Source organism: Megalobrama amblycephala, linkage group LG16 (assembly GCF_018812025.1).
Source record: "Megalobrama amblycephala isolate DHTTF-2021 linkage group LG16, ASM1881202v1, whole genome shotgun sequence".
Classification (NCBI taxonomy): Eukaryota; Metazoa; Chordata; class Actinopteri; order Cypriniformes; family Xenocyprididae; genus Megalobrama; species Megalobrama amblycephala.
In genome coordinates, this window is record NC_063059.1 from 22,348,158 (window position 1) to 22,360,233 (window position 12,076).

Genomic DNA, 12,076 nt, shown 5'->3' on the forward strand with positions numbered 1-12,076 from the left:
TCAATGAAGCAGCATCTGTAATAGCCAGGGCTTAGTGAATCATGCCGTGCAAACCCTGAAGATGGAAACCATCATCACCACCTCACCTCACTCTGGCTTTAATGGACTGGACAAGCTTTACAAAGTGCTCTGAGATTAGATACAATGGCCACCACTGCCAGAAATCTAAGACAGTGGTGTGAGATGGCCAAATATGGCTCTCAGACAAATCTGATACTCCTTGTGTATAACGGTCAAACTTACTTTCAAGTATAGGTCACAGGCCTGTATTTCTTCGTAATCGTTGTGATTTATAAGAGCGGATTTAGTAATACAGGGTGAAATTAGCACTGGGATGTCAAATCATCTGATTTTATTTAAATTCCAGTGAGAGTTTAGAGTTTATTTAGAACCTGAGCTTCAGGGACCTCATAAAATGAAAATATGAACCTTAAGGACAGATAAAAAGCAGCCGTGGTTACATTACATTGTGACTGTGATGTAAGAAGCCGGTATGATGAGTCCATATCAGTTGAACTGACCCACTTCATGAGCTGAATACTGAGCAGGAGGAATTGACGTCAATGCTCTAGGCAGTCCAGCGGCAGACATTGCAGGAGTGAGCCTCAACATTCAATACAGGAATCACTCAATCTCATCCGGCCCCAGAGCTTAACTCCTGCAGCTTGGAAAACAGTGGCTAGTGCTATATTTACAGGCAGGCAGAGCTGGTCTTTTTGTAACTTTAAATAAAAGCTTTTATTGAGGTCAATAGCTCTGGCTCTCATAATTTTGTTATGCAGTGGACATGGATGCACCGTGCAGTGGATTTGTGCTGGAGGTTGGTTGTGTAAAGATCTCTGGGGATCCAATCCCAACCAATTTTTATACAGTTTCCCAATCATTGCCCAACCCCAGGAAGTCTCCCACTCCCACAGGTTTGCTAATTTAACATGGATTAACGGAAAAACAGATGTACACTCTTTTCTTGCTTCATGCTTTGACATTTTAATCAGTCATGTAATTACAATGCAAAATCACTGTGAAATGAAATATATATTGCTCTGTATATCGATATGGTATAGGAAAGGGTCTTCATGGTTAATAGATTAGAGTTTCACAGTGTCTTCTGCTTCATCAAAATTTCTTCTTTTAGTCATGGCACAGGCACATAAATGTTTGAAGTGGAACATAAAAGACTGATGACCTTTCTTTGAGTGACCCAGCTCCAGCCATCTTCTGAGAGGCTGACTGTGCATCAGAAAAAAGGACCTTTAAAAAAGCCTTGTGGGATACCCATCTGTGATTGGCCACTGCATTCATACTTTCTGTGCAAAACATCTCAATCTACCATCATGACAGTGGAGTTTGGGCAGAGAGCAGGTTGAGGTGTCAGGAAAACTGACAGTGTTTGGTCTGTGTTTGAATATGTGTGCACATATGTGTGTGGGAAGCTCTTCCTTCACTGAGAGCCTTGCATGGCTGCGATACTCAGTGCCTGTCTCATTTTATAGTCAGTAGCCACTTAATTGCTCGAAATCAAATGAAATTGCAAATGAACCTTGGTCTGTTTATATGGCTCAGCACAAAATGCACCTGTGTCCTCTTGACGCAGCTCATGACGCAACTGAGCAGTACCTGAGTCATCATCCTGAGCAGTAAAGCTTTGATTATATAAAATGTCATCACACCCATATAATTAACTATGACTATCAACTCACAAAAATGTAGGTGAAACACTTATGGCATGGAAAACTCCCCACCCCCCTCCCAAAAAAAAAAGAAAAGAAAAAAGTACCAAACCATTCTGTCTACAACTTTCGGCTTAGTTTTGTGGTGCTACAAACTTTAATGTTTTACATTACAATCTAGAGTCTCCAGTTCAGTGTTACTGACACACACAATTTTTTTGTTTTTGTTTTAAATTTGTGCTTTTTATTTGTGCATTTACCCAGTTGCACAAATAAAAAGCATACATAAAATAAACCAAACTAAATTAAACATAATTTATTTATGCATTATATTATACAATATAGTATACAACAATATAATATATAATAAAATATAATTCATTATAGCAATAAAATACAAATATAATATAATATAATATAATATAATATAATATAATATAATATAATATAGCAGTAGTTTTTTTTATATATACAGACTAGTGATGTTCTAAAGCCAAAATTTTGGATAGTGTAACTATGAAGGCCTTTACCAGCAATCTTGATGTTCATGTGTCCGTCTAGCAGCAGGTTCTCTGCCTTCAAGTCCCGGTGAACGATGTTACGATTGTGGCAGTACTCAACAGCAGATAGAATTTGCCAGAACTTGCGTCGTGCTTCTGGTTCGCTCAGCCGTCCATGCTTGGCTAGGTAGTCTAAATAAAGAGGAAGTGGGGTTAACTAAACATCACAAAAAACACAATCAATTAAACATTCTGCATGGGTATTGTAGTGTAATGTGGGTCATAATAAAATGTGACTGGACGAAAAAAAAAAAAAAAAAAAAAAGCAATATTTTGAAAACCATGACCACACGTTGTACCGGGAAAGGCTCCGGTGGTGTGGTGTGGCTAGTGGCAGAGATTGATGAGCCACAATAAGGAGGCTCTGTGGTGTGTGAGTAGGGTAAACATCCCCCCGGATGGTGTAATCATGTGGTCACCACACCCTAGAGTGCTGGGTCAGCCCCTGGCCCTCGGCCCGTGGCCAAACCTACAGTCCTCACACATTCCATTCCATACTCGTCCTGGGATTATACTGAGGTGGGTTGGCAGAGTGACTGTGTGTACATGGCAACATGTTTAAGGCATCATTTCTCTGCATAAGTTTAAAAATCAAAAAAAATTTAAAAAACAGAGTCATTTGTGATCGCAGAATTACCTTGCATAACCTAGCTTAAAGAGCGGAGAAGAGAAGAAAAACATGGGTTACTAAAAACAAAAAAGCCACATTGTGTCCACACGTCTGTATTTATATAGGCTAAGTCTATTTACTGGATACATTTGCTGTGTGACACGTGTATTAAAAAAAAATTGTGTGCAAAGAACGCATATTAGTTACTAACATGTTACTAGTTACTAACACTAACATCTTATTGTGTATATACAGGGTGCAAATAAATGCATATTAATGACATATATATATATATATATATATATATATATATATATATATATATATATATATATATATATATATATATATATATATATATATATATATTACAGTCAAACCAAAAATTTTATAGATATTTTTTGATATTTTTTTACTAGTGGGTGCAGGACACTATAGTTCATTTATGTAAGTGAGGATAGCAAAATAAAGTAAACTGAAATATTATACCCAAAAATTATCATACAGTGGACTACCAGTAAAGTTGATAAAAATTTGGAGCCAAAAATTATTCAGACACTTTGACCTGACCATGTTTTGCTTAAGTGTTATATGACATAATTAAGATTAATTTTTTCCCTCTAAAGATTTTGTCATATTATATTACCATTTTTTTAAACTATAGTGAATAAACTGTAATAATGAATGAAATGTTCAAGGTATCTAAATCAATTTTGGTTTGACTGTATATATATATATATATATATATATATATATATATATATATATATATATATATATATATATATATATATATATATATATATAATTTATCTTATATATGATGTAAATTGTAATATTACTACAATAATACTACATTTACAGTAATACCAAATGTAAAATTCATTGAGCAAACCAATTAGATACCAGATGCAACATTCTGAAATTGTGCTTCGTTTTAAAAAACTTTTTTTAAGAGTATGTTGCTAATCGAAAAACACACCTGACATAGGAATGTCTCATATTTGTGTCAACTGGCCTGTGGGAATCTACTCAGAGATAAAATGTACACACACTTTGCTCTATATCCCTCAACCATCTGTAATCAACCCTGCTAAAGCACAGACTGTGGACTTTGGCCAACAGAACAAAATATCAGCCTGGTGCCAGCATACCAGGTACATTAAGCTTCGAAAACTTCTCTTCTTCTGATTAGCCATGTGAGCATGAACAGGATAGACCTGAAAAAGCCTGAGCTGGCCAGCTGACCTAATAAAAGTTGCTTCCACTTTCTAAGTAGTACAACTGAAGTTCCTCTCTGACCCTTGCAAACCAGAGCGGCAGCCACACCACAGTTGCATGGACTGACTAACTGCCTTACAGAGGCACACGAAGAGGAGAAAAAGCATTTCCTCTTCCCAGCAAGATGCATTATCTGAAGGGCTTGTGTATTAGGGGTTTTAAAACATGAACTTGCTGAACCTTGTCTTGGTAGATTTATCACGTACACATATGGTATTTTAGGTTTACACCATCTTTATTTCACTGAAATATAACATGTAAAATATTTTTAATAATAATAAAAATGAAATATGTTTAATGAACAACATATTTAAATAATAAAATTGACACATATATGCATATGTAATCAAAGAATAACTCTAAAGAATACTATGGTATTTTTTAATTTTTCTTTACTTAGATTACCATTTATTTTAAGCTTTTCACCATCATTCCCTTGCTGTGTGACTTTTTCATATTTAAAAATATCTATATATTAAAAAAAGATTTCAAAGTGTCTCTAAATTAATGAATTACAGAAAAAAAAGAAAAATATGTAAAAATCAAAGAATAATGCTTTACCAAATACCATGGTGTTAAATAAAAAATAAATTAATAATAATAATAATAATAAAAAACTACTACTACTAAAACACACACAGTACCAAGGTAAATTTTGGTCATTTTCTCTTAGTGGATTCCTGCACACATATTAAAATAAACAAAACTATTTCCAACATACAGAATACATTTCTTCTGGTCTTGAAACACACTCTTTCCAGTGTGTCATAAATGATCTAGACAGGATTTATGAATTTTCCTATACCGCCATTACGAATGCTAAAACCTAAAATTGACAGACTAGGAATAGAGCCTAAGGGTAAACGGCAGGGATCGAGAGGCTGAGGGCAGACACGGGTGTCAAGACTGATCAGCTGACATGTTCAAAAAGAACCTTTTCTCCAGCTCTGTATTTTTCTAAAATATGCATGGCCTACATTTCTCCCCTCCACTTCCAAAATTCAAATCAATGTCCCTTAGCTTTCCCTCTCTCTCCTGCTTTGCCTGTGCGTTCTGCAGCTCCTGCTTATTCGAAGTTGACCCAGTTTCCAGGTCCCTCTAATGCTTCGGCTCTGATCTGCAGCGCTGGTGGAGCAGACAGGCTCTCGTGGTGGGCTTCTGCACTGCTAAGCTCCACCACGGGAGACCGAACCTAGCACTTCACACCAAACACCAAATGCTGCTCTATCTCTCTCCTCTCTCTTTTATCCCTGTGAAGATTATCTGATGGAAGTGAGTGCCTATGTTATATTAGGATATCTTAGGTTTAGTGTGAACTAATCATGTTCTCGGTCTTAATATTAAAAAAGTATCTTTCATAATTTGTGAGAGTTTTTAGCCTTTATAGGGATGGAACATGCTGTAAATAAGTTGCATAATCATATTGTGCAATCCGAGAATCACAATAGCTGGACAACATGGCCTCTCAGTACTACCGGAGAGTAATTATAGGATAATCTCGACAAAAAGCATTTGTTATGCTATGTTGACAGATCATTTTGTTTGTTTTTTGATTTTTATTTGCTTGACCTCGGCAACCTCATTTTAAGTCTCTATGGGAGATTTGGCTGTTATCTCACCCTGTAGCACACTTGGGTGGGAACAAGTAATTTGGTTTGCCCCAGCCACGACATTCCTCTTTATATCTCTTTCAAAACAGAGACGCTGTTGTCACATCCAACACCAGGGTCATGGTGTCCACATAAAGTACACCACAACCGCGAGATGGTAAAAGAATCACGTTAAATGTCTGTTTGTTGTCTTGTAATAAAACACTTTGCTGGTACAAGCGTGCTGACTCGTGGCTGGACGAGCAGAATTAGCATGACAAATATGTTTACAAAACTCAACAAATATATCCGAAGCAAAAGTGTTTAGTAATTTGTCTGTCCACAATGAAAGCAGAAATGTTGTGAACAACAGCCAAACTTAACATATTTGATGTTGAGTATAGTTTTGCTTTGTGTGAGGCTACTCTACAGGCTATATATCACAGATATTTCCCTTAAAAGTGCATAAAATATAAATCAAAATGCACATAGAAAAGAAAAACCTGAATCCTCAGGGAAGGAACAATTTCTTGGTAGCAAATCACATTGCCGTGTACTGTTAAACAGACACGCTGTTATGTAAGAATAATGTGTGATGATTATGTGAGTTTTCACACGTGAACAGCAACTGCTGCTACAAAGTCAAAGGGATCGGTCAGTGGAAGTGATATAGTATACTCTTAGACTACTTTCACTTTCAAGAATCACCAACAAGTGATTTTAAATAGATATTTCAACGAAAATTTTACATCCATGTCGTTCCAAACCCATATGACACTCGGATGCGTGAATTTTCTTAAAGATTATCCTGGCTACTCTTTTCAATATAAAAGTGAATCACTATAGTAAAAACAACAAATCACTATAGCAACGATGCACCAATCATGATTTTTCATAGTCGATTTAGATTCTGATTTTTTACAAGAAAATTGTCAGATTCCGATCAGTGTTAATTTTGACAGCAAATTTTGATTTAGTTTTAGTCATAGTCTTTTGACTAAAATGCCCTTTAGTTTTAGTCATATTTTAGTCATCGGAAATTTAGTTTTAGTTTTAGTCTAGTTTTGGTCGACTAAATATCATAAGATTTAATTTAGTTAAATTGTGATGCATTAAGCATTTCCAATAAAAATGCTTCCACAGATCCAATACACTGATATAGGTACATCTGATATTCCCCAAACTGTTTATGTTCACCCAACTGTAATATGCTCACCAAAATGGACGGTTTTTGACCGTTCAAGTGCAAAAACACGCGAAAGAGCAAAATTCAGTACTTTTCAGGGATTGACACACTTATCATTGGGGTAGGCTACTATTATAGTTTTCATTTAAAAAATTTTATTAGATTTGATTTTTAGTTTTTCCTGCTTTCATCGTCTTTTAATTTTTGCTTTTAAATGTCTATAAGTTTTTATTTCTGTTTATTTTAATACCTCAGGTTAAGCTAAAGCTTAGAAACTATGAAATAAAATAAGTTTACATTTTTATATATTTATTTTTATTTCAGTTAACGTTTATATCAAGTAATGAAGATTTCTTTGGTTTTAGGTTTAGTTAACTATAATAACCCTTATACTTGTAAAATATATTGAATAATGTGTCAAATAATGTTCTTAGTCTTTCCTTCCTGTGACAAAAGATACAGTAGTTTACTGTGAATTAAATAGAAATTAAATTAAATACAGTTTATTGTTTAAACAAAATAACAATAATGACCAGGAAAAAAATAATAATTATAAACCATCCTGAAATACACTCTTATTCTGAAATGTCTGCAGTCTGCACTGTAGCAGGTTGCTCATGAGGGTGACATGCTACCATATAAACGTCGTGTAGTAAACATTGTCATAATTCATCAACATTAGCTTATAAGCAATAGCATGGCATAAAAATGCGCTATTCAATAATTGCGCAGCAGTCAGATGTGCTGCTGCGCGAGCCTGTAGAGCGCGCAACAGCGCCGCGTTTCCCGCGGTTAGATCAGCACGTTACAATTCAAATGTGCGCATCTTCCACACAGGACAGCAGTTCTGACTGGATATCTTCCCAAATTGCCCCTCTCTTTCATTTCGTCTCATTTTTATTCGTTGACGAAAATTAGAGTAGATTTTAGTCATAGTTTTAGTCATTCAAAACGCATTTTTATTTAGTCATCGTCTCGTTTTCGTCCGTGAAAAAATGTCGTTGACGAAAATTATGACGAAAATTATTCGTCAACGAAATTAACACTGATTCCGATACCGGTTGCTGATTGTTTTCTTTAAGCTTTATTTGTTGTTTATTTGCTCTATAACAGGCAAAATGGCTTTAAACTAAAAAAAAAAAAAAACATGTAGCATGACACACATGTAGCATGAACAGTTTTTGAATTACATTGTATAATTTCAAGATTTAAAGCAAAAACAGAATGGTCTAGACTTCAGATTTGTTAAAATTATGCTACATAAGACAGAACCGCGCAAAACAAAACCAGCACTCTCTGACAGTAGGTGGTGCTTATGGAACAGCAGCGGTTTCTTATAAACTACTTCGTACGGAGGAAAGAGGAAAAGAAAATGTCATCAAAACTTTTCTGAAAACAGTAAGTTCCCTTCAGAGATACTGTACATTGGTAGCACTTTATTTTAAAGTACGTGTACTTTCCTGGTACAATTATGTTTAGGCAAGATTAGGCAAGTTGAACCTCAATAGTATATCATCCAGTACTCAAGCAGTATCTTGTACCATGCTTATGTTTTTGCTTTTGTTTTTTAAATGGCATCAGTGAGAAAACAACACTATTTCGTAAGCCTCTGTTTTGTACTGTTGTTAACATGCACACACTGTAAGTAAGTGTCCATTATTTGTGTCCCAACTTGTCCGTGAGTACAACATAGTTACCATGTATATACCACTAGTAAGTACAGTAAAGTGTCTTACTAGTTACAACACATAAGTGCCTGTTATTACCCACACTTGTCTGTGAGCTTTGTAGGAGGAACAGACTGAAATTTAAGTGAGTAAATTTCTAGGTTTCATTGGCATGTTCATGAGAGGAGTAGCAATGTCCGATTCAAGAACAAACTGTTCATTTAAAACGATGTCTTTGCTATGATAGGGCAGTAGAAGCAGTGACAGAAAGTGATAGAAGAGAGTGGAACAGGATTGGAAAAGGACCATGAGCCACTTCCGACAAGGCTATGTTCTTTTAAATCAGATCATTTCAAAGATTCGGTAGATCTAGTACACAAAACTAGTTTAATTAATCTCAAGTTCAACTCACTGACTCAGTGATCTGGTAGCAACAGTTAACAGCTCATTCTGAAAAGAAGATTAACAATGAATAATGACCTAAATTTCAGTTCATTTGTCACACAAATGATCATATGGCTTCGGATGACTTTGAATATAGAGTGCCCCAGGTATGACGCGTTAGCAGCGCATGGGTTCCCTCGACTGAAAGCCTATTCATTTTTCCCATAGACTTTTGGAAAATCGCAGAAAATAAGCTCTGTGTTTAACAAAGGGTTATGACACTTACACGTTTTGTCTATCAAGATAATCTTTACAAGTTAACATAACATTTGTACATTTTGAAGCCTAAATAAAGTGGTCAGATATAAAAGGCTAACAGTAGGCTATAAACGGACTACAGCACACCATGGTTGCGGATCAACGTCGTCACCAGCAAGCGTCCTCAAACTTTATTTAGAAAACAACTCTATTTAAAAACATGCTCACTGATTATGATCTGCGCTGTGTATGAATACTTATCCACTTTTTCATGAGAAATGCTGTCCAAATGTCCTGTTTGTCATGATGACGTCTAAAGTCCCCGCCAAAGGAAGTAGTCCCTTTTAGCAATTTGTTAGCAACCGCCGAATTTAAGACACAGTAAAAGTTTAAAAAAATCACAAGTGGGTTATAACTGGTGTGTTTTATGTCATAGATCAAAACGTGAAAGTATTTAGAGGCTTTGTTAACCACAGACCTTATTTCAGGCGATTTAGCAAAAACCCATTCAAAAAACGCATAGACTTGACGGCGTTGGAACCGGAAGTCCTAAAATGCTAACTCGCTTCCGGGTTTTGCCTACAAAAACGCGTCATCCCTGGGGCACTCTTGCAGATATGGACTGTTTTTGTTGGGCTTTTGCATCCTTTTTGAAGCATTAACACTTTAGTACACATTAACTGTAAAAGAAAAGGGTGACCAGTACCTGTACTTTATTAAAAAAAAAAATCCCTTTGTATTGATTGGGAAAAAAGTCACACAGGCTTTGAATAACAAGAGTATGAGTAAATTATGACAATTAATGTTTTTGCATGTACTATTCCTTTAATTTTCTTTAACCTTCAGTTTTGCTCTTAGCTTTGAACTTGTGTGTCAGACAGAACAGAACTCCAAAGCAACGGAAAGACAGCTGACCCGTCAGAATATGATCATCATCACTGACACATTTGTTGCTTGTGACCATGATGGTTATTCACACAGACTGTTTGTCACGCCTGAGCTAATTTCAGCCTGACCTTTGTCACTATCATCTGAAACCTAAAGATGTTAGTCTGAATACACACTTTCTCTATATCAGTGATATGTGGAATTAGGATATTTCAGTGAAATAAAGAGGCAGATCTAGAACAAGAGCAACAACACTGTTGAGTAGTTATGCCCATTCCAATATGATAGTCAGCTTTGTGCAAAAAACAACAACTAAATAAAAACAGAGAAATAAATTCTACAGAATTGGTTTTTATTGAATTGGTCAATAATTTACTGATACTGTACGTGTTAATATTTGTTTTTATAGTAAAAATGATTAATTATTAGATATTCAATGCACTTTCAATTCAATGCTTTCACACTTTTGGGGGAGGGGGGATGTATTGTACCATTGTAAATGTTTGGTACCACAACATTTTTGTATATACCGTGCGACTCCCAATATGAACAAATTATTTTTTACCAACCAAGTAACATACAAATCAATTGTAATATTTTGGTCAGTGATGGCTGGTGTGTCATTAATACTAAAAAACACTTACCAAAGATTTCCCCATTCTTGGCGTATTCCGTCACAAGGTACAGCATATTCTTGGTCTCCATGACCTGCGTAAGGATACAAAATATAATGCATGTTACAGGTAATATCCTCCATATGTCTTTGACACTGTGGTAGATGGCGTACATAAATCCAAAATACACATGAACCACATAGAGAGTGCCAAAAACATTGAGTGATAAAATGACTGCTACATTCAGCTGAAATCTGAAGTATCCCACTGAGTTCACAGTATTATAATGAAACACACATGAATCAGAGTGGGATGCTAGTTTACTCGTAGGCTCAATTCATAGAGCAGTGTCAGAGCCAGCAATGTGTGGGAGGACTCCAGAATTAGCCAAAGCAAACAAAAAGATGAATAGACCTAAATGTAGTGAAGAGAAGCGGCATGTTATAATTCAGAAACATTCAAAGAGTCCCACATAAACACTACCGTCGGCCATTTATACAGTCAGTTAGTTTGGGGTTTACTGATACATCAGTCTCATCTGTACCAAGAGGCTTTTGTGTAAATCAGCCTAATCTGGGCTCAACTTGTAGGGGATTTTCTGCTCTTCCCATTTAAAGGCATTTTAGGGTTGACTAATAAAATCAGCAACTAGGCCAGAATATGAATCATCTTTTAAACTCCTCAACTAATTCTCCTTTCCAGAAACTTGTTTTGATGGAAGCTGTGATCTCAGAGCTGTTCAGAACACAATGATCACAAAGCACTTCTTAGCTGCCAAATAAGCAAATAACTGGAAATAACTCAAATTATCTCATTCGAATAGTTGATTCTACATTAGTTGGCTGTCGGTTTATGTGATAAACTGCCAGTAGTGGTGAGTCACATTAAGTCAAGGGATGGGTCACGCTGCTGTCAAAGATAACTGTGAACAAAGTAGGACTATCAATCAATTAGAAATTATAGAATATGTCTATTCAAATGTATATTGTGTGGATTTAAAGCAGTTTTTCAATTAATTGCACTACATTTACACATTATCTATTCATCTATTAATAATAATAATAAAAATCACAGAAGAATACAACAAAATAATATATATTTTCTGTCATTCTATGATAAGAAGCCACATAGGATCACAGAAGTCATTTAAAACACATGACTGATGTTCTACAGTGACTTAAAAACATGTTATTTAAGCTTATAAATTTCTGTTTTTAATCTATGCTAAGATAACATATGTAGTAAATGTTAAGTATTTAGTATTGAGTTTTTAATGCATGAGATATTGAGAGCATTTTTAAATTAATTGCACTACATTTACACATATTCTATTATATCTCTCTTAATAATCAAAAATATGCATTTATGC

At 35.3% G+C, this 12,076-nt stretch overlaps 1 protein-coding gene across 2 annotated transcripts in view; it reads right to left on the minus strand.

Annotated features, from left to right (window-relative positions):
• sik2b (salt-inducible kinase 2b) overlaps window positions 1–12,076 on the minus strand; it is a 43,024-nt gene that overhangs the window by 25,193 nt on the left and 5,755 nt on the right. For both annotated transcript variants that reach the window (XM_048160163.1, XM_048160162.1), the window contains exons 3-4: window positions 10,738–10,801; window positions 2,201–2,362 (exon numbers count right to left, since the gene is read on the minus strand). In XM_048160163.1, coding sequence (XP_048016120.1) covers window positions 2,201–2,362; window positions 10,738–10,801 — 226 coding nt within the window. The remainder of the gene's footprint in view (window positions 1–2,200; window positions 2,363–10,737; window positions 10,802–12,076) is intronic.